The sequence below is a fragment of the Peromyscus eremicus genome, chromosome 17, assembly GCF_949786415.1.
Source record: "Peromyscus eremicus chromosome 17, PerEre_H2_v1, whole genome shotgun sequence".
NCBI lineage: Eukaryota > Metazoa > Chordata > Mammalia > Rodentia > Cricetidae > Peromyscus > Peromyscus eremicus.
Window position 1 is genome coordinate 13,304,533 of NC_081433.1, and position 21,242 is coordinate 13,325,774.

The 21,242-nt window shown below is 44.6% G+C and overlaps 2 protein-coding genes across 3 annotated transcripts in view; one reads left to right on the forward strand and one right to left on the reverse strand.

Annotated features, from left to right (window-relative positions):
* The window catches only part of Mcph1 (microcephalin 1), a 204,099-nt gene that overhangs the window by 75,462 nt on the left and 107,395 nt on the right, over window positions 1-21,242 (forward strand). For both annotated transcript variants that reach the window (XM_059245032.1, XM_059245031.1), the window contains exon 11: window positions 13,314-13,391. In XM_059245032.1, coding sequence (XP_059101015.1) covers window positions 13,314-13,391 — 78 coding nt within the window. The remainder of the gene's footprint in view (window positions 1-13,313; window positions 13,392-21,242) is intronic.
* Window positions 15,930-21,242, reverse strand: part of Angpt2 (angiopoietin 2) — a 51,054-nt gene continuing 45,741 nt past the window's right edge. Inside the window, exons 8-9 of the mRNA XM_059245033.1 lie at window positions 18,755-18,885; window positions 15,930-16,440 (exon numbers count right to left, since the gene is read on the reverse strand). Coding sequence (XP_059101016.1) covers window positions 16,280-16,440; window positions 18,755-18,885 — 292 coding nt within the window. The 3' untranslated portion in view covers window positions 15,930-16,279. The remainder of the gene's footprint in view (window positions 16,441-18,754; window positions 18,886-21,242) is intronic.

Genomic DNA, 21,242 nt, shown 5'->3' on the forward strand with positions numbered 1-21,242 from the left:
TAGAGCAGAAGCAAAGCAAGCATCTAGGATGATCAGAGAGAAGTGCCTGTGGCCATGACAAGGGCACCTGTAGTGCAGATGGTAGAGTACAGAAAGCTGTGACCACGACAAGCACCTATAGTGCAGGTCGGGTGTAGAGAGCTGGTCTGCAGTCTGTTGGATGCAACAGATGTGTAATGTGCGCTGTGAGGGAGTAGAAGGAACAGAGTGACTCTTACATTTTCACTGGAACAGCTGGTGGTAGACACTCAGTTCACTGTGGGGATAGTGAGGGAGAAAAACATGGACACACCAAGGTATAGGGTACAATAGAAAAGTCTGGATTATCCATATTTAGCTGGAGATTCCTATCAGGTATTCAAGGAGAGACTGTGTGTGTGTGTGTGTGTGTGTGTGTGTGTGTGTGTGTGTGTTAGAGGTTTAGAGTGTTGTGGAATGATTGTGCAGTAAATACCAAGAGGAAGGATGAGCCCTAGGCTGGGCGAATACCAAGGAATCCAGGAAGACAGACATGAGCAAGCAAGGGAATCAGGAAGGACATGGTACTGCTTATTGTAAACACTCACTTTCTTATTTTATGAAAAAAAGCTCCTGGGTTACAGTTAGCTTTAAAGTACACGTTCCTTTATTGGGCAAATAGTTTCAAAGAATCAGACCAAGAATCAGGAAGTGGAGGCACTAAGCTTCACTCAGCTTGTCCCTGCCCCCTTGACAGCATCATGGACATACGGGCCACACAGTTTTTCTATGCTTCATTTTCACCGAAAGCCACTGATGCTGGATTTACTATCTGGGGCTTGGTTATCGCTTCCTTATGAATGAGATCTCTAGGAAATCACCTTAAACCGGACCACAAGTTCAGAAAAGTTTAGAAAATGCTTCAGTGAGTTGGAAATGGCTCCGCATTAGGAGAACTGGCTGCTCTTGCAGAGGACCTGGGTTAAGTTCCCAGCCCCACACAGTGGCTCATAACCATTTATAACTCCAGTTCCAGAAGATGCCGTGCTCTTCTCTAGTCTGTAGGCACCAGATATGCACATGGTGCACATACGTGCATACATGCAGACAAACATTTATGCACATGATAACACTTCAGATAGCACTTCAGCAGTGACCTCAAGTGCATGTTCACCTCCCTTTGCAACGTCTTTGTTGCAGATTCAGAAATAATTTCTTACTTTTCCCTTCCTTCTGTCCGTCCGTCCATCCATCCATCCATCCGTCCGTCCATCTGTCCGTTCGTCCGTCCTTTCTTTCTTTAGCTGTATTGAGGAGTTAGCCCTGGTTGTGTGCTTTTTCTGGAGCACTGAGCTATACCTCCAGCCCAATTTCTGATGGCTTGATCAGTCTTACTTTTGTTAATAGCATGGAAAATTTTATCCATTGGCACACATTGGAAAATTCACCCATAATTTGATTTAACTGGAACTTTCCAACAGCTGCCTTTAGCCATCTGTCATTTAGATCCTTGCCAGTGACATTGGGATGCTGTCGGCTGTCCACACTTTCAGGGTTCCTGAACTTTATCCCCAAGTTAAAGTAGATTGCCAGGGAGCATTGTACTTGAACTCTGCTAGTCCATTATTAAGTACCTCTGTGGATGAGACTTGAGTGCCAGTGTGAGCTTTGAGGAGAGCTGGTTGAAGAAACACTTGGTTTTCAAGACATTTGTACTATTTTTCAAAACAATAGTTGACAGCATCCCTCATTTTAACTGAGTGGTAAATTTTATGTCTGATTCTTACACTTAGAGAAAATACATTTTATGAAAGAACAAAAACTGAACTAAAATAAACAATATCTTGGGCTTCCTTTGGCCAGAGAATAAGAAGGGCATGTACGCTCACTGTGAGCTTGTTCACTGAACTTGAAATAGCAGCCTGCAGTATGCTTAGGGTGATCCCGTCTCTCCATGCTTTTCAGATGGTGTTGGTTTCTTTGAAAGAGCATGTCTCTGCTGGTGTATTAGCATTCCACATACCTAATAACTTATCAAGCTCTGGCCATCGCAGGCCATACACAACCCCTATGGACCTTTGCCGTGACATACTCATGTCAGGATGTGACCACCAAATCATTATACTCAGTAGAGGCAAGTGCAGGCTCTGTCCTCGGTGTAGCCACCTCTTCCTCCACAGGTGCCACATCTCAGACCATGAGCAAGCAGAGACAACATCACTCAATGTTACGGGAGCCATTTTCCCTTGAGCGTTGTTGAGTAACAACAGAACAAGAAAGAAGAGCATACATACAGTGAATTCCACGGATATTGGGTTTTGTTTGTTTTGTTTCTTGAGGACTTTAGACATTCTGGTATTCTGTATTGTAGCTGAACACTGACTTCAGTTGTTAAATAGAACAGCATCTCACTTCCCTTCTTCCCTTGCCCTTCCATCTTTTCATTGGGAATTAAACAAGACCTTACACACGATAGGCAAGCATCTCCCATTAAGCCACACCCCACAAGTCCCACAAAGAGTACTTTTGTCACATAACTTAGAGGTCGTCATACTTTCCCTGGCACACAATCAGACGTGGAACCCAGAGCTTATTTTTTGAATGATTAAATGAGAAGATGCATGACCTATTTCTTTTATAAATCCAAGAATTTCTCCTTGCCTCCATTGGAATAAAGATTGTGACTTGGTGCTCATTTTTTAAAAGTAGTATAAAACCCAGTGTTTCCCTTAGTAACCGTAGCATTCAAAGTGTTGTCTCCTTGGTCATAGTAACTTGTGCTCCTATTTCATATTGTGAAGTGATGTTTCTGCCATTTATTTTAGTTACATTGGAATTTGTTATAGTTATTTCTTTGTTTTTATTCTGATAAGGAAAGTACGTGCTCGTGCTATTTATAAAGATGTTTGGATTTGACATCCAAGTCCAGTGGTGAAATGCTGGGTCACCCTGGTCACTGCTTAGCTTATTTTAAAAGTGGCTATGACTGAGCAGTTTAGTCTTGGGATCTCAGAGCAACTCATTTTCATTTTAGTGAACTGGAAAGGACTGAGTAAAATACAGGCTGACCAGATCTAGCCCAAGCACTCCATGGGCTAGAGCTGAGCTCTTGTAAGACTGGTAAGGGGTATGCAGAGATATCAGGACATGGTTGTGCACACCTGGAATCTGAGCACTCAGAGGTTAGAGGCAGGAGGCACTGGAATTGGAGTGCAGCTCAGACCACATAGTGAGACCTGTCTCAAAGAGTCCCACATCCTATGCTGCTAGTTTTATGTTAACTCAACACAAGCTAGAGTTATCTGAAAGAAGGGAACTTCAATTGAGAAAATGCCCCCTAAAATCTGTCTGAAAGGCATTTTCTCTCTCTCTCTCTCTTTTTTTTAATGGCTTATTTAAATTGGGGCTGGAGAGATGGCTCAGCGGTTAAGAGCACTAGCTACTCTTCCAGAGGTCCTGAGTTCAATTTCCAGCAACCACATGGTGACTCACAACCATCTGTAATGAGATCTGGTGCCTTCTTCTGTCCTGCAGGCAGAACACTGTATACATAATAAATAAATAATTTTTTAAATGTATTTAAATTTATTTTATATGCCTTGAAGTGAAGGTGTTGGATCCCTTGGAACTGTAGTTACAGACAGTTGTGAGCTGCCATGTGAGTGCTGGGTATGATCCCCATTCCTCAGTCAGTGCTCTTAACCGCTGAGCCATCTCTCCAGCCCCGAAGGGTATTTTCTTAATTGATGATTGATGGGAGAGGGCCCAGCCCATTGTGGTGGTGCCTTTCCTGGGCTGGTAGCCCTGTATTCTATAAGAAAGCAGGCTGGGCAAGCTGTGAGGAGCAAGCCAGTAAGCAGCACCCCTCCATGTCCTCTGCATCAGCTCCTACCTCCAGGTTCCTGCCCTGTTTGAGTTCCTCTTCTGACTTCCTGCAGTGATGGACTACAATGTGGAACTGTAAGCCAAATAAACCCTTTCTTCTCCAACTTGCTTTTAGTCATAGTGTTTCATCATAACAATAGCAACCCTAGCTAAAACATACACGAAAAAACTTACACGTCAATATGTAAATTGCTTTCTTCTTACCATCTGGTATCTAGTCTCTGTCTGTTAATATCTTTTTAAAAGGAAAGAGTTGTTTATTTTTGATAGTGTATTGCTTATCTTCTCTGTCTTAAATATCACTAAACTTTTAATTTCTTGCCCCCCCCCTTTTTATATGACCGTGTGGTGGTTTGAATGAAAATGGCCCATAGACTCATGTTTGAATACTTGGGCCCCAATTGGTAGAAATGTTTGGGAAAGATTATGAGGTGTGGCCTTGTTAGAAGAATTGTGTCACTAGGGGGTAGGCTTTGGGGTTTCAAAAAACTAACACCGTTTCCCAAAATGGGCTTCTCTCTGCTTCCTGTTTGTGGATCAGGATGTGAGCTCTCAGCTGCTGCCTTAGCTTCATGCCTGCTTGCCACACTACCTGCCATAATGGTGATACATTCCTATTCTGTAACACGAATCTTAAATGATCTTACTAATAAAAACAAACCCAGAGCCAGGTATTGGGGTGAATACTGAAAGATCAGAGAAACAGAACAAGCCACATCCAACCTCACCTTGCCAACTTCTCAGCTGATCTTGTTTCCTCAGACTGGAAGCCTCTGAGTCCTCATCCAGATTGATCTCAGCTGAACTACTGCTAAAAAGCCTAAAAGTTAAAAAAGCCTCTAGTTCCTGGTTCTCTTGCCTTATATACTTTTCTGCTTCCTGCCATCACTTCCTGGGATTAAAGGTGTGTGTCAAGCAAGACATGAAAACGCAAGTGCTGGGAAAGGTCTGATATAAAATGGAATAAAAGGAGTGGTACCCTCAGTGCAAGACCCAACCAAGCTTCCGACCTCTGTTAAGGCCTAAGGACTTGTCTGCTCCTGCAAAGCAACAGCAAAGGAAAGCTGCTGCTAATGTGGTTCAAGGAAGCCAGTCTCCATCCTGCGTGGGCAGCCACACTTGCCAGTGTCATCCACATGGATCTGGCTTTAGAGTCGTGAAGGACAAGAGAAGGGGTTGTGGAGTCTTCTTCCTAGGTTAAGAACAACCACTGAGGCCAGGCATGTGACAAGCTAGTCCCTGCATGGAGGCCAGGAGAGGCCATTTCATGAAGCTGTGAAAATGAAGCCTGTAATTATGTTTGAGACCCCAAGATGTGAGAGGTGCCAAAGCCATGGAATATCTGCTAAAGAGAGCTATAGGCAGGGAGGAGAACCAGCCCGAGAGAGAAGTGTATTGCAGTCAGCAAGGCGGGAAGGACAGAGCCATCTAAGCCTTTGACTTCAGACACAGAGCTACAGGATTTGGAGTTTTTCCTGCTGGTTTTGTTCTTGCTCTGGTCCAGTATTTCCTCATTATGCCCCCTTTTCTCTCTTTTGGAATATATATTCTGTGGCACTGTATGTTAGAAATAGGTGATTTGCCTTTTGATTTTACAGGGTCTTCCAATTGAGAGATTGACTTGCTATAAGAAGAGGCATAGACTTTGCCCGGCATTGAGGCTATGGGGAGTTTTTGAAGTTGAACTAGGTGCGTTTTGCATTATGATATGGCCATGGGCTTAAGGGAACCAGGGAGTGGAATGTGGTGGTTTGAATGAGAATGTCTCTCACAGATTTAGGTTTATATATTTGTGAATACTTGGTCCCCAGTGGGTGGAACTGTTAAAGGATTAGAAGGTGTAGCCTTGTTAGAGGAAGTATGTCACTGGGGATAGTTTTCCAAACACCCTCACCATTCCCAGTTAGCTCCTTCTGCCTCTTGCTTGTAGGTCAAGATGTGAGTTTCCAAGTTTCCAGCTCCATCTGCCTGCCATTATGCCTTTTTTTTTTTTTTTTTTTCCACCATCATAAACTCTAAACCTCTGGAACTGAAAGACCAAATACACTCAATGCCGTCTTGGTCATGGTATTTTATCACAGCCGTGACAAAGTACCTGATACAGACAGACAGAAAAGTGTTGCATGAAATCCAGGTTCTGATTCAGGTGGCATTGATCCAGAGGTGACATTGATCCAGTGGGCTTCACAGATAGCCATATGCTCAGTGCTGTGACTGGGCATTGGCAGGAAGGCTCTAGGAACCAAGTAGACATGTTGGGGGTGGAGATGAGCAGTTTCCCGGTGGTGTCAGTTCCACAGAAGGGCTGTTTCCCAGATGACTTCCATCTGCTGAGTCCATTGGTCAGCATGAGCATCTATGAGAACTGGGACTTGAATGCCTTTAGTAAACTCATGACCAAGTGGATCCATGCTCAAAATTGGTGAGTGTTGAATCTGAATTCAGCACTTCCATAATTCATGGCCCATATTAATTCCAGAGGTGACCTGTGGATCATTTTTATTCTCAACAAGGCTTCACCTTTTTCATGGTATTTCTGCAGATGGATAAGATCTTGGGTTTCACACTGAAAAGCCACTTACTAGCTGTGTAGCCTTGGGTCAACAATGACAATTGAAGCCTCAGTTTCCCAGTCTATAGCAGGATAAAAGACCATCTGTATAGCATCAGCAAATTTGAACATGTAGCATTTTTATGCAAGGATTTGACACCTTTCAGGACTTGTTATTAAAGTCATAATTTAGTTGAATCTTAACAACCTTACAAGAGATCACATACCTGCTGGTTCTTTTTAGTGATATCTCTGTCATAGATGATTCCATGGAGATGAGCACTGATCAGTCATTACCAGGATAGAGCTGGACAGAAAATGGGGAAGACTTTGCAGGCATAGACAGGCTTTTGCTGTTGTTCTATGTTTTGATCCAGGTGTGGTGACTCATGCCCTTAATCCCAGCACTTGAGAGGTAGAGACAGGGAGATCTCCGTGAATTCAAGGTTAGCCTGGTCTACATAGCAAGTTACAGGTCAGCCATCAATACACAGTGAGACTCAGTCTTCAAAATAAAGCAAGGAGGGAGGTGCAGGAGAAATGGCTCAGTGGTTAAGAGCACTGGCTGCTCTTCCAGAGGACCCAGGTTCAATTCCCAGCATCCACAATGTGGCTCACAACCATCTCTAACTCCAGTTCCAGGGGCTCTATGTCTTCTTCTGGCTTCCTAGGGGACTACACACACGGTGCACAGACATGTATGTAGGCAAAGCACTCACACATAAAGTTGTAAAATGAGAGGAGTATTGACTATATTATCTAAACAATTTTCTTTCAAAAAGCTTTGAAACTGGAAAAAGGGGAATGCACATTGTGGATGAACTAAATGGTACACTATAAAATAATTAACTGTGGAAATATTTGCTACCATTAAAAAAATTACACCTGAAAAATTACGCCAATGTGTCAGGCAGTGCATCTACTAAATGTGCTTGCTTGTAACTTTAAAAATAACTTTATGTAACTATAGGAAGCATTTCTTGGTGTTGTGAGAGAGGGTGGAAATACAAGGGGATAGCTTATTTTGGAACAAATATTGTTGCCTTGAAACTTTGCCAGTTCAAGCTGGGTTCCCGTTTTCTGGCTCCAAAGTACGTGGGACATAAGTAACCATTTACTTTGTCATTAGAATTAAACTGTCTCCCTCTCTTTCTTCTCCCTTTTCTCCCTCCCTCCCTCCCTCCCTCCCTCCCTCCCTCCCTCCCTCCCTCCCTCCTTCCCTCTGCCTCTGTCCTGAAGTTCAGTGTTACCTAGAAATAACTACATTGCCACACAGTTCCACTAACTGCCTGGTTACTCTTCAGTTGATAGAGATGGATGTTACATACTATATATGTGAAGGATTAACTAGCTTGGCCTTTGTCCCAAGCTGTCTGCATTCTGTGTGTTTAATCAGTTCTTTGCACTGCCTGGTTGGGGAAGAATCACAAACTTTATTCATTACCTTGAAGCAGCCAAAATGAACTATGTGGTCTAAATTCTAACTTTTATTGTTTAAGAAAAATCACCCTAATCATTGAGACTAAGACTCTATGATATCTGGTGGGGAGGTTTTTATAATTTGAAATTTATGACGTTTAGCAAATGACAGTTTTGGTTTTTGTTTTGTTGTTTTGTTCTTGTTCTTATTTTTATTTTGTTGTTTGTTTGTTTGACTTTTCAAGACAGAGTTTCTCTGTGTAACCCTGGCTATCTTGAAACTCACTCTGTAGACCAGGCTGACCTCGAACTCAGAGATCTGCCTGTCTCTGCCTCCCAAGTGCTGGGATTAAAGGCGTGGGCCACCACAGCCTGGCAGCAAATAACAGTTTAACAGATTACTTCCATTGTCCTTGAAAATACCAAACATGTTTCCGTCCCTTAAACCGAAATTGGTGGGGAGGGTAGGTAGGTAGATGGTGGCAGAGACTACCACCCCATCACTATTTTGATCGAAGTAGACAGAAGACCATGTATACATGACAGTCCCTACTCTGTCTGCTGCCTCAGTGGACATGAAGCAGACGTTGACTAGTATAAAGTTAATCAGGTTCCCACCGATGAAATCTGTGACTCAGGTGTCCATCAGACTTGACTTAGTGAATTAGCTGTTGTTTTATGCAGCCTGCAAGGAGCCCTCTCTTGCTCCTTTCTTGCTAGGACCCTAAAAGAGCGCATATTGCCAGTGGCTGTTGAATTTTGTTTTGTTCCGAGACAGGGTCCCAGGCTGGCCTTCTGCTCCCTCTGTAGCTGCTGATGACCTTTACCTCTCTCTGGTCATGCTTTGTCCACCTCCTGAGCACATAGGTTCCTGTTACCACACCTGTTCATGTCGTGCTAGGGATTGAACCTAGGACTTCCCTGCGTGTTAGGTCAGCACTCAGTCACCTCAGTCTCCATCCTCAACCCATAAGGTGGAATTTTTTACAGAATAGCTGGTGCTGTGTTCTCTCTCTAAATAGGCTCCAACATAGAGGCCAGGGAGGCTGGTCATCTGGAACTCTGGAATAGACTCCATTTTTATAGTACAGTTACAGTAAATTTGTTCAGCATGATCTACAGCAATGCTGTCCAGTGAGTTGAATCAACTTCATGTTGTATTTCATGTCAGCACTTAATCATTACTGATGGGAACCATTAGCTTTCTCAAGCCCAACCAAAAAAGTCTCTCATACAGATTCGTTTTTGCTATAGTCCAAGGCATCTACCATCACTTTTAATTAAAATAATTTGCTATTATTTTCTTCTTTAAAAACATTTTTTAAGTAGTTGGAAATTAAACGGAGGAAGCTTTGCATAGGGTCTCTGCTTAGGAAATACGTTGTGAATAAGGAATTTTTTTCTTGAGATATTTAAGCTGTTAAGAAAATAGAATAAATTTTTTTAAGCTCAGTCCCCAGGATCTGCAGGTGTCTTCTGACCGTGGTGTTCCCACGTTCCCGTGTGGGTCTGTACACATACATACGCACAAGCACCATTTGAACACCTTGGGCCGCTAAGCTGTCTAATGTACTAGGATCCGTGGAATTTCTGGAAACGTCCTGATTTTCCTGAGTTGGTGACTAATGTTTGGATTGCTGGTGTCCTTCCCTGAGTTCCTGCGGATGTATGCTAACTGTAATTCTTCTCTCAGATGCATCTACACCTCAGAGAACCTTTCAGTCCCGGGGTCGTGGTGATGCCACGTGTGGGTCCCTTGGTTACTCTGCCCCTCTCAGAACTCAGGCTCCCAGGCAACTCTTCTGATGTTCTTTCCCCACTGCCATGGCACCAGGGTCACCACCACCCCTTTCCAGCTAATTTTCCGCGCTGTGGCTGCTCTACAATGGGGGTAAAGCTACAGCCAACACGAGGTAACAAAATGGATTGATACAGCCTGCCTGGAGCCCGGCGTCTCCTGTGGGTGGAAAGGTGACAAGAGCCAAACCTCAGTTTTTCTGTTTTGTTTTGTTTCCCTGGGTAAGTGTCCCCAGAACTACTGCCCAGCCCCCAGCTGAGTGCACTGTTCTGTGTGACATGTGAGCAGCAGCAGCAGCAGCAGGTTCCTTCCAAGCTTTGGTGCCCTTAGAAAAGCCGTGGCTTTACTCTCTTCTCATTCGGGAAAGGAGCCAAGCAAGCCTTTGACCTGTTCTCTACCTCCAGTTCCCTTGTCCCCATAGTCCCCACCTTTTGGGACTCTGCAAAATGATGTAAATATTCTCTTCACCTTCTTTCTCCGGACACTTAAGAGTTTCTGGCTGGGCGGTGGTGGTACACGCCTTTAATCCCAGCACTCGGGAGGCAGAGCCAGGCGGATCTCTGTGAGTTTGAGGCCAGCCTGGTCTACAGAGTGAGATCCAGGACAGGCTCCAAACTACACAGAGAAACCCTGTCTCAGAGGAAAAAAAAAAAAAAAAAGTTTCTTCCCTCCTCTGTAGCTGAAGTTTTCTTTCAGGACAAATCTCTAACCTGCCAGTCCTGTAGCCACTCAGACCCAACTGCGTAAACACACAGAGACTTATATTGCTTACAAACTGTATGGCCATGGCAGACTTCTTGTTATCTAGTTTTTCTATCTTAAATTAACCCATTTCTATAAATCTATACCTTGCCACATGGCTCGTGGCTTACCAGTGTCTTACATGTTGGTACTCACGGCAGCGTCTGGCAGCGTCTCCTGACTCAGCCTTACTGTTCCCAGAATTCTCTTCTCTGCTTGTCCCGCCTATACTTCTGCCTGGCTACTGGCCAGTCAGCATTTTATTTATACAGAGCAATATCCACAGCACTCGTCAGTCTTCCAACTGCTCTGCGTTTCCCAGAGTTCAGTTGCACTGTCTCCTCTGTGCACTTTTTCCCTCCTCCAGTCCCTGGTGGAACTAAGTGCATGCTTACTTTGCTGTACCAGTCATAGTTCAGCTGCATTTTCTTCACGACATATAGCAGTCATCTTCACTTGCATTTAATAACAACACCACTCTCCGGCTTCCCCACCTGCAGCCCAGCTACAGCCAAACTGCCTCACACTGCTCACAAGAACTATTAAAATATGTGTAACAAGAAGAGACTTGGAGAGCATGGAGGGGTGGCTCAGTGGCTAAGAGCACTGTCTGCTCTTCCAGAGCACTGGGGTTCGATTCCCAGAACCCACATGACAGCTCACAACCAGTACGTAGGTAGGTAGGTAGATGATAAATAAATCTTTAAAAAGAAGAAGAGACTTGGTACCCAGAGTAGTATAGAGTGAACTACATAGCCCTCCATGGTGAAACATCATCTAGGTATATTTAAGTATAAAGCAGGAAAGTGGTTCCTCCATTAAGTTCATCAACAAAGTTTGTACTTTATGAGTGATGATCAGATGTCAACACTGTCATTTCTGTTATCTAATGTGCTAGTGTTGATTGCAGGATGTTGAGCTTTCATTGAGGTGGATCCTAGAGATAACTTCCCTACCAAGATTTATATACACATAAGATTTGATCCCCTGCACACAACCCCACTCCTTGTTGTATTTAGTTTTTCAGTTATTTTTTTCTTACTCGGTGTTTTCTGGGAAATATATGGAGTTGGGTAAGATGATTTCTCAAGCCTACCTGGAGTCCTAAAAAACAGATTTTACCTATTTTGAATATTATACTAAGCCAAAGAAAGCGATTTGCCTATAGAAAGAGATAAAGCACAATTTTTTTCCAGTATTTCTGACTCTGTGAAATCAGATCAGTGTTTTCTGCTACCTCCATGCAATATTTATTCTTAAAGAAATTAAACTTATCTATTTGCTTAGCAAAATCATACTGTAACTGCCTTACAATTTTGTTTTCTTAACATTTAAGAAGGAATAAAGTCAGAGAACATGAATTTTCTCCACCAAGTTGTTTAGGTTCAGTTGACATTTTAATGTGGGTTGAATTTGAACTTGAGTGCCACACACATTTCTACAGCTGACTCCTGGCCTCTCACTGGTGAACCACATTTCCCACCACAGGATTCTACCATTGCCACATGTTGACATGAACCTGATGTTGAAACTGCTTTTTATCTCCTGGGCTGATTGTATGAGGTCATGGAGCCCCACAGTATTGATAGTGTATCTATGAGGGATAGATAGCCCAGGACGGCTGATAGCAGTAAGGGGAACACTGTGTAATGGGAATGTTTTTAACCCACAGTTACTGAGCTTACTAAGATCTTTCTTTTCTCTACTCCTCCTTCCCCTCCCCTTATCTTTCTTCCCTCCAGTGTCGCTTGGGCAATAAAAGTTAAGAGAAAACAAAAAAGGAATTAAATGACAAAATGTCTATGACCACAGGGACCTAATTGAAAGTGTGGTATTTTCCTGGAGCAGGGTTCCTGTGAACACGACTTGCTGTTCCCCATCCTTCATGGAGACGTGCTTTCCCACGTCCCCTCCATTCTATCGTCTTGGGTTCACTGCCTCATAGCTGTCTTGTAGGCATGCTTCTGACTCTCAGGTCCTGTGGTTTTTGGGTTTTGCCATGTCCTAGGCCTTCCCCCACAATCCTCCCCACCACCTTTCCAAAGCACCACCTCGCCCAGCCCCGCTCCACACATGCTTCTCACCACCACCACCACCACCACCACCCCCCAGCTTCTGCAGCTCGAAATCAGGTCCTTATGCTTGCACGGTGTGACTTCCCCAACTGAGTCGTCTCTCCAGCCCTCACTTCATTTTTTTTTTTTTTAATTCATAAAATCATGGGATGTTTATGGAAGATTCTAAAGGACAATAAATTAAAAATTTATATTCCTAACACATAGCATTTCTTATAAAAGCAGAAGAGTGTTTAAATATTGGTTTCCCTAGGATAGTGTGTCAGTATTGTCAACTTAACAGGCTATGAAATCACCTAGGAGACCACCTTTCAGGCACTCCTGTGAGGATTGTCCTATTTAGATAAGTCTGTCGGTACCTGTGTGAGATGTTCTTCATTGGGTTCACTGAGGTGACCAAACCCATCCTAACCTCGGGGAGCATTGTGCCCTAGGCTTGAGTCCCATAATGCATAAAAAGGAGAAGCAAGCTAAGAGCAGGCATTCAGCCTTCATCTCCTACTGCTCCCCGAGTTTGGATGCAGTGTGGCCACTGCTTCAAGCCACTGCCTTGATTTCCCTGCCATGAAGGACCGTGCCTTTGAACTGTGAGCCTTCGTAATTTTTCTGCTTCTTATCTCAGCCGCAGAAGCCACTCAGCTGGCTACCGGCCTCCATTTCCGACCATGGGAAGCTGTGGTTCCTAATAATGTGTTTGTTAATGACTGTAGCATGGAGCTTCCCAAAGCACCCTGGTGTTTGGGTGGCTGGCTTCAGGCATACACAGCTCGTCTTTCTAGGCTTTTAGGAGACTTTGTTTTTGTTCTAATCGAAGTGACTTTGACCTGCCACCCAGCAGCCTAATCAGCCCATGACTGATGTTCTCTGTGTGTTGTGTCCCTCTTAGGTGCTGTGGTCTTTAGAGTGGGGTCACTGGATTTCTGAGGAGCCTTTTGAACTCTCTGAATCTTTCCCTGCAGCTCCGGTAAGTCAGCACTGTCCAGTGATGGTAAATGCGATGTGGAGATCTTAGGCAAACTGTTCCATGAATTCCATGTCTTAGGTCAAGAGTGGTCTTGCTCAGACTGAAAGGATGCCACCCTAGAAACGAATGCCTTCTGTTCATTTATTTGTGTAAAGTGCAATGAAAAACGTCACCTTGAGAAGTTTTGCTTGAGCCAGGCCGTCCAGCATTCAGGAAACTGAACTGGGTGGATTGCTGCAGGTTTGATGCTAACCTGGGCTATAAGGTGAGACCTCTTCTCAAAATAATAATAATAATAATAATAATAATGATGATGATAATAATTTAATTATGAAAGACTGTAGGGCTGTAGAAAACAAATTTTGAAAAGAAAGACAACTCTTAAAAACTAATTCTAATACAGATAAAATTGATAGGTATAAAAATCATGGCCTGCCAGCACTATGATGTGGTCTTTATATTTTGATGCTTATCCTAAATTTCACCTTTATGGACTCTTAGGTATTTTAAGTATTTGCTGATTAAATTCTGACTTCCCAGATAATTAAGGTTTGACTGGAAACAGGGTTATACAGAAGTTCCTTCCATTTCCAAACATGTTGTCTGGTTTGGGACTGTTTATTGTTTGAGAAGATGAGTCTCTGACAGGCAGTGGCCGTTCTAGCTGTCCCCGGGTCTCTTACGTAGCTGTCCAAGTGGCCCTGTGCCGGGGACCCAGCAGGAAGCTGAACTCTGCCCCCTAATCGCTCAGTCATCTAGCTCGTTGCATTGTTTTGTTTTCATTTTTAAGATTACTGTTTTGATTTCCTTTCAACTTTGTAAATGTTTTCTTTAGAACAGAAAAAAAAAATTCTTCCCAGTAAGTTTGTTTGTTTAAAATACTGTGTAAGGCGCTGAAGTATAAAGTGGAAACCAGAATTCCTCCCATTCTTTGACCTAAGAGAGTGTATGTAATTGAGTAGCACAGGAGGTTTGCCTTTGAAATGCATCTTCCTGCCTTCCTGAGAGACTGATGTAAAAGATGAGTGCTGTTGCTGGGTTTCCCGGGTGATTGTTCCCCGCCTCAGTTCCTGTCATTGTGGGCATTCAAGACACTTACTGCTTTTTGAAGCTGTGGGATGTTTTCTGGTGTCAGATGTTTTAACTGGGTACAGAGCTGTGTTGGCCCCGCCAATGCTCCCGAACCGTAATAACAGAAACAGCGGTCAGAAAGCAGGGACTGAGTTCTTTACTCTGGGATTAGTTGGTAGAAAGTGAAGCATGGCAGAAGAGAAGGGTGCCTTGGCCGCCTGAGTCTGCGGGTTGACCAGAGCGCAGAGCAGTGTGAGGGTTTCTAACACGAAGGCCGTGTGAAGGAAGAGGGGTTAGAGCAGTGGTTCTCAACCTGTGGGTCACAACCCCTTGGGGGTTAGCATGTCAGATATCCTGCATTTCAGTCAGATATTTACATCACAATTCATAACCATAGCAAAATTACAGTTACGAAGTAGCAACAAAATAATTTTAGGTTGGGGGTCATCACAACATGAGGAACTGTATTAAAGGGCCGCAGCATTAGGAAGGTTGAGAATCACGAGGTTCGAGAAATAAACAAACAAAACAAGACAAAACCAACATTAGACACAGAGAAGGGCAGATACAGGTAAGGAAGGCTGCGTGAGAGATTGCGTCTAACTGCTTTGTGCAGCCGCTCATTGATGCAGATGGCACTCTGCAAGCTTCCAGGACGTTAGAACAGGAGGAATTGAGGTTTAACAGTTCCAAGCATAAACTTGTGTTCTGAAACTTTTCCTAGAAGCATCTGGTTATACTATGAGCAGGACATTTTGGTTTTCCATCCTAAAACACTTGTTCAGTTTGCTAGTGAAGATAAACATGGTACTAAGGCAAAGTATTTTTTCTATAAATTAATTCAGAGAATTATGGCTTTGTACAGGTTGTAAGTGGGATGGTTTTCCTCAACCACAAATCAAGTTTTAGTTTCGTTTTCTAAAACATGTCTTGCTAAACTAGGGAGCAGATCTTTGAAATAGAATACTAACTCAATGGTGAAGTCTCTTCATCAGAAACAACTTTTTCTTCATTAACCTTCCTTTTCGTGAGGCACAGGGTTTTTTGTATGTGACCAAAGAACAAAATTGTAAATGTTATCATAAAAATTAAACGTAATCACCTCAACTAATAAGTTATATTTAATTACTAAAAATACCTTCATATTTAACAGCCAGGCAGGAAGCAAAATAGTACAGTCTCCACACACACCAACATGGCGGCATACGCTTGGTGGTAATTCCAGAGATGTGGGTGTTTTCATCATATAGTAAATACTATCCAGCCATTAAAGACTAAGCCGTCGAGTCAGGTAAATGTGTTGTTTTCAGATGAAAATGTAAAGCACCTAAGAGGAAAGCAATGCACTGTCCTTCTCTAGATCTTAGCCTGTAACCAGCACTTAGAATCCCTGAATGCTCGCTGCTGTGTGAGAGGACACAGTCTTGTCATCGTGACAGCCGTACTGCACATTCCTACCATCGCGCTTCGAGGGCTGTGGTTCAAGGTCATCTTCTCTAAGTGTTCTGTTGTCCAGTTATCGACTGATGAACCCTCACGTAACGTTCTTCCTTGTGGCAGTCTGCATGCTGTCCCTCAGATTCTCAGCCTCAGCGTCACCTTCCCACAGGTGTTTCTCCGGACCGCGGTGCCTTTGGGTTTCCTCAGGTTGGTTATTGGTGCAGGCTTAAGTGATGTGCTTCGGTCTGGCACACAGAGGTCCTCCCCACCCCCAGGAGCACCTCCTGACGGGGAGAGGGCTGCTGTGCATTGGTGTCTCTCAGTGCTTTGGGTTAATCTTTGGACACAGTACGCTCTTGTGGTAGTAGAGGAGGCATTTAGAAATCTGCTGGCCGAATCATCATGGTTGTGGCCTTGAGCGAGTAGCCGGACCCCTTCCAGTAGTACCACTTAATACCGTTGAACTTGTTTGTATTCTGCTTTTGTGGGTAGTACTGTCCATTCAAATTGGAAGGACCACATGCATCAAACCACCAGCCTGTGAAAGTGAGACAGAGGGATTAGGAGTGGGTGGGGCACCTGTGTCAGCACAGGGAGGGGGCTCAGGTGTGCTCCTCAGCCCCCAGCTTCAGAGAAGGTGCACACACACCCTCATGGTGTGGGAGAAGCCACATTGATTTGTTATGCCCCAGACACACAGTTCACTCCTGTGCGGTCACAGTTCCATTGCGGCATGTGTCCTTACACACTTTCTAGCTCCTTTTGCACAGAATCCTCGCAACATGGAGAACTGTTGGTCAGTGTGAAAAGCTGTCATCCGTGGCTACATTGTGGGGTGAAGACGTGGTGACACTGGGGGTATATGTGTGTAGAAGTCTTAACAGCAGGGTGGGCCAAACGATTCCCACTCCCTTCCATCTAACTGTGTGGGTTGGAGTAGACGACAAGTGCCTCGTGCTCCGTGGAGCTAGAGGAAGAGAAACTTAGAGGCTATAAGGTGGAGGTACTGAGGGAGAGCCAGGATCCCACAAATAGGAGCATGGCGAGTGTTTGGATTTGCCATATGAAGCAGTAACATGGGTGATGTACTAATCTGAATTCATCTCTAAGCCTCATGTGTGAAAGACACCGATTATATGAGATTATCTGATAGTATTCTTGTTTGTTTTTAAATACAGAAAACAATAACAAGAGTCGATAGTAAAGAATGTGGATGAGATGCCAATTCAGAGGCTACCTCAGGGCAAGTAGGACATAGTAGGGCAGCTTCTCTTAAAAAAATTTTTTTTTTCCCATGGAGTGCATCTGTCTCCCTGGACACCGCTGGCTAGAGACACTCCTAGCTGGTGATTCTGATAAATGGAGGTGTATAAGAAGATCCTGTGTTGTGCAAAACCCTTGGAACGTGGAGAAATGTCAGTAACGGATCTGTCTTAACTTCAGGCACCATCCATGCCACTGCTCCCGAAGACATCTTGCTCCTCCATAGGCCAGCTTCCCCATGGGCCTGCCCATGGCTTGGAACGTGGCCTCTTTCAGCCCAGACCTCCCTCCGCATTGTCCTTCCCTGGCTGCTTGCCTCCTCCCCAGTCTCTCCAACTCCATTCTCAGCCCCTAAATCTTGAACTAGGTAAATAAATAGACTGTGTCCTTGGTTATGAAGCAGCTCTCCAGCTCTCTGGAGTAGCAGCCCACGGGTGGTCTGAAAACAGCCAGCCTCTCCAGAGAGGTCTCAGTGTGGGAATGGCAGGCAGGACTTGGGATTAGGTATGTTGCAGCCCCAAAACTCACCCCCATTGTCAGTTGATTTTAAAGAGGATTGTTACAGTGACATGAGAGAGTCTAGCCCCCTTTACAAAATCGGTTCAATAGCTTTCTTTCCTTTGAATAATTACAAATAATGGAGACAACTCATGCCAAGTGGCTCCCTCTGTTCTCCCTACAATTCCAGGATCTACTATTCCTAATTGTTCCATGAAATTTCAAGTTCTGAGTTTCTTTCCAGTTTTGGAATACATGTGGTTCAAGCTTCAATCTTTTACTCGTCTTAGCAACTTATATTTTTATTTTTTAAATAAAGTTTATGTATTTATCGTGGGATCATGCTGCAGCACGTGTGTGGAGCAGAGAACAGCTTGGGAGAATCAGTTCTCCCCTTCCACCATGAGGGACCCAGGGATCAAACTCAGGTTGTCGGGCTTGACAGCCAGCAGCACCTTTACCCACTGAGCCATGTCCCAGGCCTGAGCTAGATTTTCTTACCAAACCTGGAACTCATGAGTTCAGCTAGACCGACAGGCAAACAAGCCCCAGCACTGGGATTGCAGGAGCACACCACTTACTCAGCTTTGTACAGAGATCCTGAGAACTGAGCGCCAGTCTTCATGTTTATGTATCAGGTACCTTACCCACTGGGCTGTCTCCCCAGCCCACTTTATGTTTTAATCATTTGCTGTGCATGAGAATCATTACAAGAAAGAGACAGTTGAAAAGTCCTTGACTGGATGTTAAATTAAACAGAAATGGAGGTCCAGCTAAATCATTCTCTTTTCATCTGGTCAATGAGCAGAACCTCCAGAGAGCTTGTTGGATATCACATATCCACTTAATTTACCCGGGCTCACTTCCTGAGAGCACACCGTTGGCCTAGTGACAATCCCAGCTCCATGTCACATGCTTACTTCACACTTGGGCCGACAGGAGGGGAAAGCAGTGTACTGATCTCCTGCTAGCATGTCTTCTCATGAAAGTAAGGCCACTGTCCCCATGCCAGCCTGAGCTCCACACTGCCAGCCTCCTAGGCTATGTATGCAGTTGCTCCTTGCCAACACAAATAGGAAGAGTCACCCTACCTCCCGTGAGCATCTGGGAACACTTGCAGATGCATTTGTCGTTGTCCGAATCCTTTGTGCTAAAATCACTTCCTGGTTGGCTGATGCTGCTTATTTTGCCTGCGGTGCCTGTAAGTCCTGTAAGGTGAATCCTGGAACGAGCAAAGGAAAAAATAAAAATGGTAACTGGCTGGGATCGTTGGTTCACCGTAGTGGAAAATTTCTCATGGTGAAGAATTCCGTTCTACAGAATGCGCTCAGGCCGGCTAGTGCACCCCAGTGCCTACTCCGGTACAAAATATTTTGCACTGGTATAAACAGGAACCAACTTATCATCAAACCCTCCGACAGAGAGGGATGTTTTCATGACAACTTTGACGCGTATTGCCTGCACCAGCACCGGCAGGGGCGGGTGGGGCTTTGTAGTTCATATTCCTCCTGCCTCCAGATAACTAGAAGGGGGCTGCAGCACGAAGGGGTGTCCCCACAGACACCCCACACACAACCACCGTCCCTGTGGAATGGATTCTGGAATGACTGCAACATATGCTCTCTGTTCCGAACGGGTGGGAGTTAGGATGGAGAGGCTAGGAGATAGGAGTGGGTGTGGAGTTTGGGGTAGAAATCCGCAGTGCTGTATTGGAAGTAAATCCCTGCAGCTGCTTTGCCTTGATTCTGAACACTGGTGTCATTAACCTGTCCCACCTTAGGAAGGGAGTAAATGTCAGTGCTCAGACACCGGGTCACGGCCCACGCTGTTAGACCATTCCAAAGGGTGGCTTAGAGCAGACAGCTGTGCCAACGAGGGGAATCTAAGAGAAAGGATAAGCGCAACCATTGTGTTGTTTACTGTTTTGTTTTTGAGACAGGGTTCTACACTGTAGCTCAAGCTGGCCTGGAACTCACTACACAGCCCAAATTGACCTTGAACTTGTGGCAGGTGGCCACCTGCCTCAGCCTCCCAAGTGCTGGACTTACAGACATGTACAGCATGCCCAGTTAGAACATATAAGTCTGTAAACTATTATATCACTGTCACAAAATGTCTGTGGGCAGAGGACGCAAGACAGGCCAGAGCTGGCTTTCACATGATAAGGTGGCTGTGAGGACGTCATGTTGGTGTCTTGGCATGCCGGTGCCCAGTTCTGGGAGACTGGAATACTGAATCCCCATGACATGATGAGATCTAGACATAGGAGGGCCAAGACGCCATAAGGGAAATCCCTGCAGTGGTGACTGGGAAGTGTCCTGTGAGCCCCGACATGTGCTCTTCTTTGTAAAACCTTCTGCCCTTGCCAACCAGCACCTTGGGATTCAGTTGTCAGGATCTCGTGGGGACAGGCAGAGAGAAGGGACCACGGCCCAGGGCTCTGCCACAGGTATGCACAGTGAGTGCTCATGGTAGCCCCAGGACACCAGATGCGGTGTGTGGGAATCTGAAACACATGTCTTTCTGGTCCTTCTTCTTAAGCCTAGGCAGGCCGGATATGTGCTACCCCCCAGCCTCCCCTCCCCCGTGACAACCTCCCCCTCCCAGACTTGTCTTCATTTTCAGTCTCTTGTCTTCTTTGAAAGGTCAATGCTCAGGGGACTCATTAAGTGTCCCCCAAAGGCAAGTAATATAAGAGAGAAAGCTATTTTTATTAGCCTCTACTTGAAAGGTTGTTCAATTTTAGATCCTTTGGAGGCCTACCGGATAAAAGTACATTCTTTCAGATCTGTTGTTAAGAACATCCATGAGCTGGCCACGGCAGTGCCCATGCCTATAACCCCAGCATTTGAGAGGTGGAGGCAGGAGGTCTAGGGGTTTGAGGTCATCTTTGGCTACATAGAAAGTTCAAGACCAGCTTGGGCTACATGAGACCCTGTCTTAGGAATCCAGAGAGTGAGTGTGTGTGTGTGTGTGTGTGTATGTGTGTGTGTGTGTGTGTGTGTGTGTGTGTGTGTGTGTGTGTGTGTGTGTTGTGGGGCAGGCAGGCAGACCAACTAACTGTCCAGTTCCTGCATACCTCTTTCTTACGCACTTTTCAGTTTTCTGCTTTTTCTCATTGGCAAGAAACACAGTCAGGTCTCTAGCATCAGTCACTCAGTGGTATCACATTCTACTTCCCATACTTTCACCCTGCTAATTACTGTAGCAAGTTTTTGTGGAGTATTTGTTTTACATTTCCAAATAAATTTAGTCTCAAAAACCAGTGGGTTTTCTTTTCAAACAGCATATTCAAAATATGTTTGCATTTCCAAAGGAACCTCGGCTCAAGATATTTTTATAATGTCAGTGTGGAAGGGTGCTGACCCATTTAGTAAAATCTCCTAATATAAACAGGCTAATTCTTCATTTCTGTGTTTCTTTCTTCTTTAAAAAAATTAATTCCTCTATTGTAGATTCCTAACTGCTACCAGTTAAGAAAATATTTAGCTTGGAGATAGCACAATGAAGACCACTTTGTGTCTCGGAATCCAGTGACTTCTGGGCTCTGAAGTCAGGTGGGACCTTCTGGGGGCTGGG